Below are 14,950 nucleotides of genomic sequence, written 5' to 3'. Positions count from 1 at the left end.
AAGAAGATAAAAATAAGTGTAATGTGTTAGCTGTAGGGGGATCATACGCATAAGGAACAATGCTTTCATCAAAGGTGGCATGGCGAGTAATATAAACCCGAGAAATTGAAGGATCCAAGCACTTGTACCCTTTGTATTGAGTGCAATAACCAATAAAAATGCATCCAATACTTCGAGGAGATGATTTATGCTCCACATACGGTCATAGATAGGGGTAGACACGACACCCAAAAGTTTTAACATTGTTGAAAGAGAACTTCAAATAGAGACTTATGATCCAAAAGCTTTGTAGGAAGACGATTTATGACATAAATTGCTGATGTGAAAGCATCAAGCCATCGATTTGTAGGAGCATGTGCACTAAACAACATGGCAAGACCGATTTCAGTAAGGTGACAATGCTTTCTTTCAACACGACCGTTTTGTTGAGGTACATAAGGACACAAAACTTGATGGTAAGTGCCATTATTAAGGAAAAGTTTGGTAACTCGATTGTTTAAGAACTCTCCGCCACCATCACTTTGAAATACCTTTAGCTTGCAAGAAAACTGAGTTTGAGCAAACTGTAAGAAACCAACCAAAACCTCATAAAAATCAGATTTCTTTTTAAGTGGATAAAAACCTTAGAACCGTGAGTGATCATCTACAAATAGAGTGTAAAATCGATAGCCATCAACAGAGGTGATAGGTGCGGACCCCATAAATCGCAATGGACTATATCAAGGACATGTAGAGCTCGTTTATTATTTAATTCAAATGGTAAACGATGTTGTTTGGACAACGCACAAGAAGAACACATAGAAGGACTTGGTAAAATAGAATTAACACGCAAAAAACCATTTTTATTGAGCAAAGAAATAACATCATAATTAACATGTCCAAGTCTTTTATGCCATAATTCAAAAGAGGCTTTATTTGAAGAGATCACAGATGCCACCAAAGCTTGAAAAGCATAATTGAAAACGTAAAGTCCATCCTTATGCGTGCCTGTTGCTAGTATCCTTTTGCTGATTGTGTCCTGAATAGCGAATTTGGTTCGAGAGAACAAGAAATCAATCGGGTAATCATTAGTCTAACTGAGAGTAACTTCTTTTTGAGATTATGAACAATAAGTATGTCGCATAATTTCAAGTTTGGAGCAATGGAATAAGTACCAACACGAGAGATAGGGAGAACATTACCATTACCAAAAGCTATCTTATCATTGCCATGATAAGGAGTAGAAGAGTCCATTCCAGCCGAGGAGGGAGCCATATGAGCTGTGGCACCCGAGTCGACATACCAATCGGGTGTAGAGCTGTTTATGTTACACTCGGTGATGAAGGCTTGAGCAAGATTAGCAGCAGAATAAGAAGACCTTTGTGCATAATTTCCAAGATCCGGGCAAGCATTCGCATAATGACCATCATTACATAAGAGATTTATTCCTATTTATTCCTAATATTAAAAACCACATTTTTTGTTGAACCGACCTGATGAAAGGCTCACAGTTCAACTGGTTCGACCGCCGGTCAACATGATTTTTATATTTTTCATGTTTTTTTGTATATAACCAAAAATTTGTCATCTACAAGTCACAATGTTTTATGTAAAATGTTATATTTTTATGTGTTTTTATTCAATTCAACAGGTTTTAATGGTTCAATTTAATAGATTCAAAGACGCTTTTGTAAAAATTGTCAGGTTCGTTCCGATTTATAAATAAACATAAAATTTATGTTAGTTGAACTTTTTTCTTCTCCGATTTTCAGTTCAATTTGTTTGACGGGCCGTTCAAACCGATTTTTTAATAAGATATTTAGTTTCTTTTATTTTATTTGTTAGTTGAACTTTTTTCTTCTCCGATTTTCAGTTCAATTTGTTTGACGGGCAGTTCAAACCGATTTTTTAATAAGATATTTAGTTTCTTTTATTTTATTTGATTAGAAAAAATGCAAAGATGTTAAAAACTAATTAAAATAAAGCATATAAAATCAAAGCCGATTAAACTGACCGAATGTAGTATCACCAAAGTCAAATACCTATATATTGGCATCAGTATCCATCCGATGAGACAAAACCAGCTATGCACAGATTAACTGCGGTACACCATACCACACATAATAAATACTCTGCTCGTCACCGTAAATTTCGTACATTTTTCTTTCCGCCGAATCGAACTTTCTGAGAACGAAAGCTCTAAAACTGGGATTAAAGGGTAACTTCTGAACAGTTCAATTGTACCCTGTGCCTTGAAGTTTGTACATACACAGTAACTGCGTGTATAAGATATTCATTCAACAAGTGTAGACAGATAGAACACGTAGATGAATATGGTCCGTGTATGGAATGAAGGACGCACTGAAGAACACGATAGTCTTTTTCACCACCGTCTCGTCACCTCTTAGTAACACTGTTGCAGTCTCTACTTTTCTCTTTTGATCCGCTAAGCAACTATTGTTATTTCTCTTTCGAGTTTGCTTTGTTTGTGAATGGCTACCGGAGAAGAATCATCGTCGTCTGGATTGAGCTTGGAAGGGATTAATGATGTCGAGGATTTCATTTGGGTGAGTTTCATTCTTTTTTGGAAGTATTTGAGTTTATTGCTCTGGTTATTACCTTAATTATGATTAATCGCAGAGGAAATGTTGTAATTGTCACTAATTTTGGCATACGACGAGTTCAATATGGCACGAGCCGGCAACGATTTCGGTTTCGATGTCAACTCCATAATCAATATGAATTTTGAGTTTACTTTGTTGATGTTAATTGGTAATTGGTAACAAGCTTCGAACAGTTTTTGCATTTGATAAGTACCAAATCCAAAAGCAAATTGGTTACAGCGAAGATTGCGGTTTTACAAATTGCTTGTTGAAATAAACAGTGTTGTTGGGAATAATGCAGGGGAATCAAGAAGAGTCGGCATCCATGTCATTAGGGCGGTTTAGTCATGTTTATGATCTCATGGATATGGGCAACAAAGCATTCAGAGAGAATCGTTTTGAGGAGGTAAATAATTGGAATCATTACTTTTCTCAAAGTGTTTGCATTCTTCTTCTGCTTTTCCAACAAAATTTATGTCAATTTGTCAATCAGGCTGTCAATTGTTACTCAAGAGCGCATAATATTCAACCAGCTGATCCTGTCATTCTTAACAACCGATGCGCTGCTTATCTCAGGTAAATATCTCAGATATCACTGTTTACTCTTCAATTACTTCAATAAAACTTTTGTGTGAAATTTCTCAAAACATGAACAATTTATATCTTTTGTGGAATTCCATCCAGGATTAGTCAGTTCCTGAAAAACAGGCCACCTTCTACATCTGAACATAGACCATTGAGCGGGCTTGATCCTACAATCCATGCTGGCGTACGTGATCTTTGTTTATTTTGTATGATCGAGCTCATCCTTTTGTTGCTTTCTAAATTAACAAATCTTAAGGGACACCTTTTCATATCTCAACTTCCATTTTTTAGCTTGCATTGAAGGATGCTGATCACCTTATCAACTTGCGAAGCCAATCTGTAACTCCATACATATTGAAGGCAAATGCACTCATTTTAGTGAGACCTCTTTCTTTACTTTTTACTCACAGTTTATCCAACTCCTACAAAAACTAGATCAAAATTGAAATATAATAAGTTGTTGGCAGTTAGAGAGATTCGAGCTAGCTCGTGATGCAATTCTTTCTGGTCTTCAGGTTGATGCTTCAAGGTAATAATATAGGACGATACCTGTTTTACATTCTTTTGAACTTTTACTTCTTATATTCTTTTTTTCACTTTGTTAAAATTTGTTACACAGCAATGCTCTAAGAAATTTAGAAAGAATAGCAACCAATATACTTGGGAGGAGACTCCATGGGAGACCAGCACGTACAGATGATTTTGATTGCACACTTTGCTTGAAATTACTATATGAACCAATTACAACTCCATGTGGACACACTTTCTGTCGATCTTGCCTCTTCCAATCAATGGACCGAGGTTTGTGTTCTTTCTGTTCTTTTCCATATTTATATCCCCATTTTGAGTCACTAATACTTTTTTGGTCCCTTAATTAGGTAACAAATGTCCTTTGTGCAGAACAGTTTTGTTTATTAGTCCTAGAACATGTGCAATAAGGTGAGTTTGTTTCTTTGTTTAATAGTAAGTTCATTAATTGTTTTATGGTAGTTACATTAACTGATTAATAAGGTGAATTGGTTGTTTTGGCTTTCAGTGTGACACTGAATAGCATAATAGAGAGGAACTTCCCACAGGAATTTGCAGAAAGGAAGTTGGAGCATGAGAGTTTGACAAACATGGGTCCTGATTTGATGCCTCTTTTTGTCATGGATGTTGTGTTGCCTTGTCAGAAGTTACACCTAAACATTTTTGAAGCTCGTTACAGACTTATGGTGAGTTTTAACAGATTCTATATTTTTGTCCTATTAACATCAGTCTAAATCCAATGTACATTCAAAATACAACAATACAACCTGTTTTGTTTTGTCGTGTCCTGTGTAATTTGACCTTTTGTGGTAAATAACAGGTGAGGAGGATTATGGAAGGAAACCGGCGAATGGGAATGGTAGATATAATTAATGTTCCTTTGAATTATTTAGATTGGTAAAGAAACTGACTCACTGTACTTGGGTGTCGTGTGTAGGTTATACTGGACCCCACAACCGGATCTGTAGCTGATTATGCTTGTGAAGTGGAAATCACAGAGTAAGTGTAGATGTCATCCACAAGTTTATGTCTATGTTAACCTAGTTATTTAATATAAATTTAATCACCCTTTTCTTTTCATGCAGTTGTGAGCCTCTTCCTGATGGGCGTTTTTTCCTGGAGGTAAATAGTTAGATTATAAAAATGAATTACCTCTTTTTTTTTTTTTTTATTTGATCAAATTCATTTAATGTATAGTTATAGTTTTTTTGGTTAATTATACTCATTTTAACATTTTAAAATGCATGCAGGTTGAGAGTCGAAGAAGATTTCACATTCTTCGAAACTGGGATCAAGATGGGTGAGTATCATGATTGCTCTTGTTGACCATTTGACTTTTTCAAATAATTAATTTTTTAAGATTTGGGTTTTTGTTTTTTGTGTATGAAGGTACCGTGTTGCAGAAGTTGAGTGGGTGCAAGATTTATTTCCAGCTGAAGGAACAAGAGAGAAATATGATGTAAGTAGTTATTTATTAGTTCATAGGAGAGGTCATGGATTCAAGTCTCGGTAGAGACATAGGTGGTTATTTAGGAATAGGTTAATTAGTTTGCCGTTTCAAAATAAAAAAAAGTAGTTATTTATTATGTTCATAATTAGTTGAAAATACTCTATTTAATTCTAATGAATTGGCAACGCGGACAGTTGCAGCAAACAACAAATAAAGTAGCAGCATATGCTCGATCATGGATAAGAGTGGCTCAAGAGGCAGCCCGAAGAGGTAATTATTCCATATATATATATATATATATATATATATATATATATATATATATATATATATATATATATATATATATAAATGATATTTAAAAAATATTTGGAAAATGACTACACTTTGGAAAATAGAAGGAAAAAAGTTAGGACTTAATGTTCTTTTTGTATCAAGTAAAAAAGAAACACCAATATATAGCTTACAAGATTATGTGATACAGACCAAGCAAGACTCACGGAACTGCATAAAGCAGAGGGTTTGATGCCTTCAACAAGTGATCCTGAATCCTTCAGTTTTTGGGTATGATTTTTATGCATAATGACATTTTTTTCTTTTAGTTTATTAAAAAAACATGTTTTTAATTTGACGAACAATTATTATTGCAGCTTGCTACCCTAACAAATCAGAGACCACTAGAAAGGTTGTCTCTGCTTCGCATTAGAGATACAAAAGAGGTACTAATACTAAACTCACCTCTTATCAATTTGTTTATTGCAACTAATTAACAATTATTGGTTTGCAGAGGTTAAGAAGAGGGTATTTTTACATGAAAGCAGCAGAAGAAGAACAACAATGACGTGGATTTGGATTTGGATGAACATAAAGAGACATAATTACATTCATTTAATTCATAAAGTACAGTTTTTTTTTTTTTTTTTAAATATATAGCCAGTTCAATATTCTTTATTCCTCATGATATAGAGGTTCCAAGGTGAACAAACAATACACAGACAAACGGTAAAGAAAAATGCACAATCATTTTTGTTTTTTTATTCATTTTTAAGTTTATGTTGTAAAGAACAGGCTGAATCCTATATTATACGGTAGTAAACATACAATATTTTTTTGGGTTATTACCAAGTTTAGTATATTGGTTTAAAAGGTCTCGCGATTTTTTTTTTTGCCTTTTAAGGGTACGTACTTGTGTTTTACCGTTTTAAAAAGCCATTATCAAAATATGAAAGGGGTCACCCTAATCATCAATTTTGATATGCCAAATGACATTTGTTCAACTTAAATGGTCCACATGGAGCCTATGTGTCGTTGATTTTTCCTTTATCTTTCACAAAAATTCAAAAAGTACAAAGAAATTCCGAATGAAATTAGAGGATGGAACATATCAGTGATGAAATTGAAGAACCAAAAATTACAACGTTGACATAATCACCAATTTGAAGTTCAAACAAATAAGAGGGGCAACAAAATCAGTCAGATCGTCCGCCTCAAACAAGTCGTGCAACGTTGGCTGTCGCTGCATCCCTCTGTCGGATCTCTTACCGTTTACGCTGGTGAAGAACACCGCTGCTTCGTCATTCCCACCCGCTTTCTCAACCTACTTGTGTTTGTCTCCTTACTCAGCAAAGTGAAGTAGGAGTTCAACTTCCAGACCACCGGCAGATTCGTCCTCCCCTGCGACGTCGTTTTCTTCAAGGAGTTGTTGAACGTTCTGGAGAGAGAAAAAAGTGGATTCGGTGCGTTAGATTTGGATGATTTTTCGGAGATGTTTTCCGATTTGGCCTCCGATTCATATTCTCTTTGTAAAAAAGATACAATTTATGACACTCGTATCTTCACTTCGTTGTTGTAGAAAGCTAAAGTTAGAAGGTTCACCTCTTTCCTGCCTAAGGTTCGACTCTCTTCGTTTTTTTCTCATTAGAGAACTTTGGAACTAGGGCTTAAATTGCAATTTTATATGTTTAGCGATTTAAGATTTGGGCTAGGGTTAGGGTTTCCAGTTTTGTGTATACATGGTGGATGAAGTTGAACAGATGCAGGAAGTGAGTGGAGATGGACCCACACACTCATCTTCATCTCACTCCATCAAACCTGGAACTCGATTTCGATCGAAGGTAAGAAGGTTGAGTGAACTATGTTTCTGCAGTACGACATGAAGAAGAACAAGAGAGAGGAGGCTGTGAGATCGATCGGAGAGGAAGAGATAAAAAAGAAACCTGCGGTCGTTAAAACCCGGAGCTACAAATCGATTCATAAGAGAAGAAGGAGTTTTTTCGAAGAAAAAAACTCACATGGATTATTCTTTCAATTTTAGCTTTTAAAAAGAAAAATAAAAAGTCAAATAAGCTTATTTTAACCGGTAAAACCGGCTTAAAATGTGGTCCATCCCTTTATTAGCAGGTACAACACAAGTTCGTACCCCTAAAAGGCAAAAAAAAAATCGCGAATGACCTTTTAAACCAATATACTAAACATCATTGGGCTATAATGACAATAATCCTATTTTTTTTCACAAATGATGATGTCTTTCTTATTTGAGTTGCCGATTATGATAAATTTGATTACGTTTATCAGCTACATTGAATGAAAAATGGTGACCCTTTTATAGTATATACAACAATTTTATTTGGTTAATTATATTCGTACTCCCCAAATTGCTTATTAGAGATACCTTTTATGTTTGACATTTTTATGAGGTAATTTTATACGAGGAGTTGACTGTATGTGCCTTATGATACTTTTTGTGAGTAAGGTTGGATCAAATCACTTAATTTTTTTTATTAAAGTCTGAATATCTTATTTAAGAAAATTGTAAAAATGGTCTGTCCATGTGTTTGTATTTTTCTTTGACTAGAGTCCAAAATAGTTTCAATTTACAAAAATGGTCCTCTAAAAACAATCAGTAATATTAAATCAAATTGTATTTGAAACTAATCAATCGGAATAAATTTTTGAATTTGACTTTTTGGTTAAAGATGATAATGTTTGGAAATAAATATTATTCATCAAGTATTGAAGTTTAAGCCTTTAAGGACTGACTCAGATATTTAGCAATAGTATAGGGACCATTAATGAAACATCGTCTATTTGCGCAACACATTTCATCATCGTTGCCTGGTTGGAAACTTGTCAAGGATGTAGCAAACTGTCCTCAGCACACAAATGGCTGACGAAGAAGAAGATGTAGAAAGCACCGTATTTGGGCCTCCTGCTGCTTTAATTGAATGGGAACGACTCCAATTGCATCCGATTTCCGATCAATTTCAATTTCATTCTCAGTCTCAATCCCCGTCTTTATCAGATCCACTTGGAGGTAGAGAAGTATGGTCAACGATACATGAAGACAACCAACCACCCGTCGTATTCCCTCCAGTGAACCACGAAGGCATTCACCTTCACGTTCACCATCACCAAGATGTACGAGAAATCGACATCGAACGACCCAGACCACCGTCCCCTATCTCGAGACCAGCGGCGATGGGGGAATCCGTCGGAGTAAGGCGGTGGGATGGTGGACTGCAGGTTTTACGTTTCAAGTTTGCCAGCGTCATCTCGTTCCTTCGAAGTTTTTCTACGAGCAGAGGAGGGTTACTTCGGTCACACTTCCCGCTGGCGGGTTCAATGGTGTTGCTGTTGCTACTTTATTTGAGGTCCCGGCGCCGGCGAAGGTTGAGGCAAAACAGTATCATTCAATTGATCAGTGTTATTAAGGAGAAAGATGAGGTTCGTCTTTTTGTATCTTCTGCATCCCATCGACTTCTTAATTTTGTGTCCACCAGGTGTTTGTTAAAATGCCGAAGAGGACTATCAAAATGATCTTGACAAGATCTCACTGCATCATTGCATCTGAATTTAACCAAAATTCTTCCAAATCTTAACGATTTAACTCTTCGGTTTTCCAGAAAATAAATCAATTACTGCATCAGATCGCCCGAATGAATGAACTATTGCTTGCCACCCATCATGGAGTCCCCTTGATATCCAAAGCAGTTTCTTCCTGATTCAATTGGGCAGCAGATCAATGGTTTATCTGGGCATCAAAGCTGGAGATCTTCAGAGACTCATAGTTGATGCTGATTTCTCCTGTACACGATTCAACGTTTGCTAGCTTATCAGTTATCACACAAATGGTATTGTAGTGTAGTATTAGTTTGAAACTCGTTCTTGAATTAATGAATTTCCTTCCTCTCCTGTGTGTGGGTCGGTCTCTATAAAGGGATCTCCAACAGAGTATGATAAGGTAAGGTTATTCAATGATGGCTCAGTTACCAAAGTCGCCCAATATGCACCACTTTTAATTACTATATATTTTTTTTACCATATCATATATCATATCTCCAATTATTCATTAAAGTTTTAAATTTATTTTCTTTTATTTATTTTACCATATATATTATCTATTGTAAATACATTTGTTTTGTTTTATTAAAATTAAAATAAAAACACTTATAATTGAATCTGAAGCATAACTGCACCTAAAAGAATTTACAAAGTAAAATTTTAATTGCAAAAATACATATACTTAACACAATATTGAATCAATATCGTATAATTAATAGTTTTTCACTAAAATAACCATATTTAAGTATCATATACAATTCATCAACTTTCTTTTTAGAAAATATCAACATTAACATTAAAAATATCAACAAATGACCACGATGACTGCCAACAATTATCACGAGTTAGCAACAATTTAATTTAGTTATTTTATGTGTATTCCCGTTTGTAAAACACAAACGAATTTTCAATAATGAAATATGGTTTTATACTTTAAGTGTATGTTTAACAAACTCGTTATCATTTTCCTATATCTTTCTGTTTAAGAAGTTTTTATTACAAATGTTATAACTTATAAGTGTCTATTAGACCATCTAAGAACTTTGAAAAAGGGAAATTATGTTGTAATATCCTTTAATACCATGGTAGGTGGTTATTATTGTGAAGACAAAAAATATTTTTGTTCAAATGCTCGATACATTCAGATATCACCCCAAATCATCCGGACTTTTATCTAGGTGGACCACTTCACCAATGATGATCGATTATATATTCGAAGTTATTCATGTGTAGGTGTTCTTTAATCCCTTTTATAATAATCAGGTTTAATATATTTAATGAGTCCAATGCACTCGATATGCCCAATATACGTATGTAGGTCTAATACCCAAATTGGCCCAAACATGAGATAACTATTATCTGATATTGCACATGGCCCTGTACTTCTTACTAATACATTTTAATCCTTTGGAATCAGTTTGCTATTAACGGGCGTTAATCATCATAAATAACTCAAGTTCTCACATCTAAACATTCATTGCTTAAATGCTACACTACAAATCTCATTTAATATTAACTTTCATGTTAGTTTGCCATTTTCAGAAAAAAAAAAAAAAAAAAAAACCCAGCCTTGGATTGTGGATGTTAAGACTCCCAAACTAATGGAATTATGATTCTTTTTCACACAATATTACTATTTTTTGAACTTTTATGTGTATCTGCATCCTAAATTTTTAAATCTTTTGGGTAACCAAAGTAAAATTTAACTATTTTTCTTTATATTTGTAACTATGTTAACATGGTATTGTACTCAACAACCAAAATAAACAATTATACATTCAACCATTTCACATTTAGTAAGGCATCATGCTTCATTACAAAAAAACATTAAACTATTGCAAAATTGTCAATAAAGTAGATTAACTAGCAACAAAATTAAAAAAATGTCAATAAAATAGATTAACTAGCAACAAAATAAATAACAAAACTAGTATACATTTCTGAGTAACATCTTCATGTTCATTTGGACCAACATTTTCCCAACAATCAATGATTCATGATTTGTCTTCATCTTGTACATGTTTATCTCATTTCCAATATTCGAAGCTTGAGTTCCAAAGGACCCGCTTCCATTTCATATTTCTCTTCTTCTTTGTTGGTTTATTTTCAACCAATTCTCAATAATGACATTTTTCTTTGGATTTTTCCTTGATAAAAAAATTTATATGATGAAAGAATTGGTTCATGATGAAAAACCCACTTAACAAGAGTTAAGGCAAACCCTAAACCTTCTGTCATGGTTATCCTTTATCCATGATGTCCAAATTCAAGAAGGGAACCTACAATAACAAGGGGGTCCATCTTCCAGTGGTGTATTTGACTTGGAGATGTATGAGTTGGAGTTGGAGAGGGTTGAGAAAGTTGATGATCGATTTTGATATCTTTGCTTCTAACTTCTGTTATTTTTGAACAATGTTTTGCCTTAAATGACATATTTGAGTTGATAAGGTTAAAAGATGTTGATGGGATGTCCACCTCATCAAATATATGCAACATCAACATTCTATTGGAGTTAATCCTAAATTAACAAAATTTACAGGAACATTTTGCAGGAATGAAAGAAATAAGTCCAACCGACACAACCCTTATAACCATTGTAATTCTTCATAAATAACTGACACATTGTTCAATAATGGTACTTAGGATAAACTAACTAAACTACATAGAACTAATTGTCATAACTACCTTTTATAACTTCCAAATTAACATAAGTCTAGCTTACATATCAACATTCCCCTTAACCTAGACTTCAAAAACTTCAAGTTTTGTATTCAATTTCTTGAAATCATCAAAACCATTCCAAGTCAACCAATTCATCATGATTTAAACTTTCAGTTCTTGTATACATATCGCTTATGCATCTCTATAATAGTACTGATGCTCCATCCTTTTTTGAAAGACAATTCACATGCTTTATTCTCGAAGAATAAAACATCTTTACTAAAACTAATGAATATGTATCTTTTTGACTTTTCATCTAACTTCCCTCCCTTAACATCAGGTCCCCTTTCTTGTGTGTTTCTTCATCGATTACCCTTTTGTCGATTTTGTCCCCTTTTTATTTAAATATATGAATTCTTTAAATAATTCTTAAACTCATCATGATATTTATAGGTTTTTTATAGAATCCTCAAAGTCATCATTTTCTTCGTTAGGTTTCACTATAGTACCTTCACACTCATCATTATATTTATACGGTTTTATTACAAAACCCTCAAAGTTATCATTATCATTATTCAAAAAATTTCATCTAGATCTATAAATACACAAACTCCAACATCGTAAACAATTTCAAATTTAGCAACACCTTTTAAACTTGGTCATGAGTCCATACTTTACTATGGAGAGTATCATTCATAGTTACAACCATCAACCAATCTAGAACCATGCCATCAACCCTCTTGAACCATAAACCTTACCTCTGATATCTCCTTGTTAGAGTTAATACTAAAATAGCAAAACTTGTAGGAACATTCTGTAAGAACAAAAGGAAGAAGAACGATATTGTTTTCACTAAGAACTAACAATATTTGATTATTAACTCCATGAATTTTACAAATTACACATATACATATATAGACATAATTCCAACACCGGCGGATCCACATAAGTGTCTAGGGTAGCATGGGGTACCCCTCAAGTTTCGTCAAGAAGGCTAAACTTTTTAGTAAATTTTTTATATATTGCAGTGCTACCCTAGTAAAAAAATATGGGCTATCTTATATTATAAATCCAACTCTTTTAAAAAAGTCCAAAAAGTTTAAGCCCAATATTTTAATTAAATAAGAGAATAAGAGATATTTAATAAAATTACGGGTTTTTTTTTGTATTGTATATTATGCCATTTTTTTTGTGCTACTCATTTACTTTGATATGGTTCCATCACTGCGATCCACCCGACACAATCTTTCTTACCATTGCAACATTTATAAATAACCAATATGAAGAATTGCGATTGGATATAACTAACCAAACTACAAAGAATTAACTGTTATCACTACCAACCTATAATTATCCTGTATAATTATCAAATTATCTAAGTCTAGCTTACATTTTAACACATTTAAGCTGTAAATGACGATAACAATAGTATATTTTGAACAAATTATATAAGGTTAATAGTAAAATTTACACGGAAAAGTATTAAATATGTTAATGTCTCGAGTCATTATCCCTCCCTTCTAGTCTTTAGACGTGAAAACGGATGGAACTGGAATGGAACCATCCCACAAAGTCACAAACTACTACTCCATTTTAATGCATCTTTGTTCTCTCCTACAATAATAGGCATAGGGTCCAGTCCTTACGTGTAAAACTTCGATGTGATTCATAAAAAAATTAATAACATTAGGCAGTAATAGTAACATACAAGATATACTTGACAATGAAATAAACTTCTTAATCTGAAACAGATTTATAGATGTCACAATAAAAACGGAAATAACATACATAAAGAAGAAAAAGTTGCATATTAATTTTTTTTTGTAATGTATATTTTTAAATTTCAATATTTCATTTTGAATTGTGAGATTCTCATTTAAGATTTTAGATAAATCTAAAATATAACATAGCATTTTGAAAAACAAAATGGGAAAGGGACCCAAATAAAATAAAATAACCATTTTTAATATTTATCATAAAATAATGACCAACTCCAATTTATATTGCAAATATATTTTTGGATGCTTGAGGGGTTGTTTCCACCATAAGACTGGTGGGTATGGACAATATGTTATTACACTCAAATATTGACTGTCATCATCTTAGTCATATACAGTGTTATAACACCAAGTACGGAAATAGACAACATCTTATAATTTCCATGTCATAATTCCTTTTTATTTATTTTTTTAATTTATTTTTTTTTTTTATTTTTTTCAGTTTTTTAATAATTATAAAAACAAATATAATTTAATAAAATATGTTATTTAAATATAAACTAAAAACAAAACTTTACATTAAGAAGTAATCATTTATGATTTTTATTAACATATAATTATAGAAAAATAATTCTCATAATAGTCTATTTTTTTTAAATAACATACATACCCAAGATTATTTTAACTTAAAACATATAAAAAGCTCAAGCAATTGTAAGATGCCAAAAATATTTTAACCTAAATATATTTATACTCTTTTAGTCGTCTCTTCCAACATATTTGTGTTTTGAGCCGCTCATCTTCATCAAATCTCATTCTTTCTAATATTCTTTCTAATATGATCACCAACAGTCTATATTTTCACCGTTTGAGAAGAATGCAAGCAAATAACGAGCCGTTGCCCGTATCCATTAGTCTAAAAAATTCCAAATCCAAAAAATAAAAATATCAATAATGACTAAAATATTATACAACTAGTTTATAACCCGTGAGAACCACGGTTATAAAATTAATTAAATTTTAATAAAAAAATCATTATTTTAAATAAATCATTACTTAAGAGATATTTTTTTTAGTTATATAAAATTATAATCGTTGATCTAAATAAATACGTGAAGTTATATTATCACCTTATAATATGTATTAATTTTATTTTATTTTTCAATATAATTTTATTAATTTAATATAATTAGAGTGAGAAAAATTGAAATTTAAAATCAATTATTAATTTCATTTAATTAGAGTGGGAAATTTAAAATTTAAAATTAAAAATTGATAATCAATTATTAATTTAATGTAATTAGAATGGAAACTTAAAATTTAAAATTTGAAATGGATAATTAATAAGTTGATAAGTGGCATGATATGATATGTGATATACAACATTAAGAGTCCTAATTATATGATACTTGTCAATAAAACATTAAACTTATTCTTTTATTATAATAAAGATATCTTATATAATACAAAATACAAAGATATTAAAATATACATTCATATATTAAGTAATACGTTTATAAATTACAAAAATAACAGTCATAAATAATATATGGTTTTTCCTAGTGCCTTTTTTCTTCGATCTAAAG

General features: G+C 32.4%; 2 protein-coding genes across 3 annotated transcripts; both read left to right on the top strand.

The window, feature by feature from the left end:
- Window positions 1-2,202: 2,202 nt before the first annotated feature.
- Window positions 2,203-6,263, top strand: LOC111916732 (uncharacterized). Of its 2 annotated transcripts, XM_023912388.3 has the most exons (19): window positions 2,203-2,546; window positions 2,620-2,751; window positions 2,884-2,988; window positions 3,076-3,158; window positions 3,267-3,351; window positions 3,459-3,545; window positions 3,635-3,696; window positions 3,787-3,968; window positions 4,046-4,106; window positions 4,204-4,381; window positions 4,516-4,554; window positions 4,633-4,694; window positions 4,781-4,817; window positions 4,946-4,995; window positions 5,085-5,154; window positions 5,340-5,415; window positions 5,630-5,709; window positions 5,796-5,864; window positions 5,933-6,263. In XM_023912388.3, exons 3-19 carry the CDS (start codon window positions 2,908-2,910, stop codon window positions 5,984-5,986), a joined length of 1,356 nt encoding a protein of 451 aa, XP_023768156.1. In that variant the 5' UTR covers window positions 2,203-2,546; window positions 2,620-2,751; window positions 2,884-2,907; the 3' UTR covers window positions 5,987-6,263. The 2 variants fall into 2 exon arrangements, with proteins under 2 accessions (XP_023768156.1, XP_023768155.1); XM_023912387.3 differs by lacking the exon at window positions 2,620-2,751 and having other exon boundaries at window positions 2,205-2,546.
- A 1,895-nt stretch (window positions 6,264-8,158) lies between these two features.
- LOC111916733 (uncharacterized) lies at window positions 8,159-9,336 on the top strand. Its single transcript, XM_023912389.3, has 2 exons — window positions 8,159-8,868; window positions 9,048-9,336. Exons 1-2 carry the CDS (start codon window positions 8,308-8,310, stop codon window positions 9,144-9,146), a joined length of 660 nt encoding a protein of 219 aa, XP_023768157.1. The 5' UTR covers window positions 8,159-8,307; the 3' UTR covers window positions 9,147-9,336.
- Window positions 9,337-14,950: the final 5,614 nt, after the last annotated feature.

Source organism: Lactuca sativa, chromosome 1 (assembly GCF_002870075.4).
Source record: "Lactuca sativa cultivar Salinas chromosome 1, Lsat_Salinas_v11, whole genome shotgun sequence".
In the NCBI taxonomy this organism is placed as follows: Eukaryota; Viridiplantae; Streptophyta; class Magnoliopsida; order Asterales; family Asteraceae; genus Lactuca; species Lactuca sativa.
The sequence above is the reverse complement of the archived record's forward strand: the minus strand, read 5'-3'. Positions and strand labels throughout refer to the sequence as shown.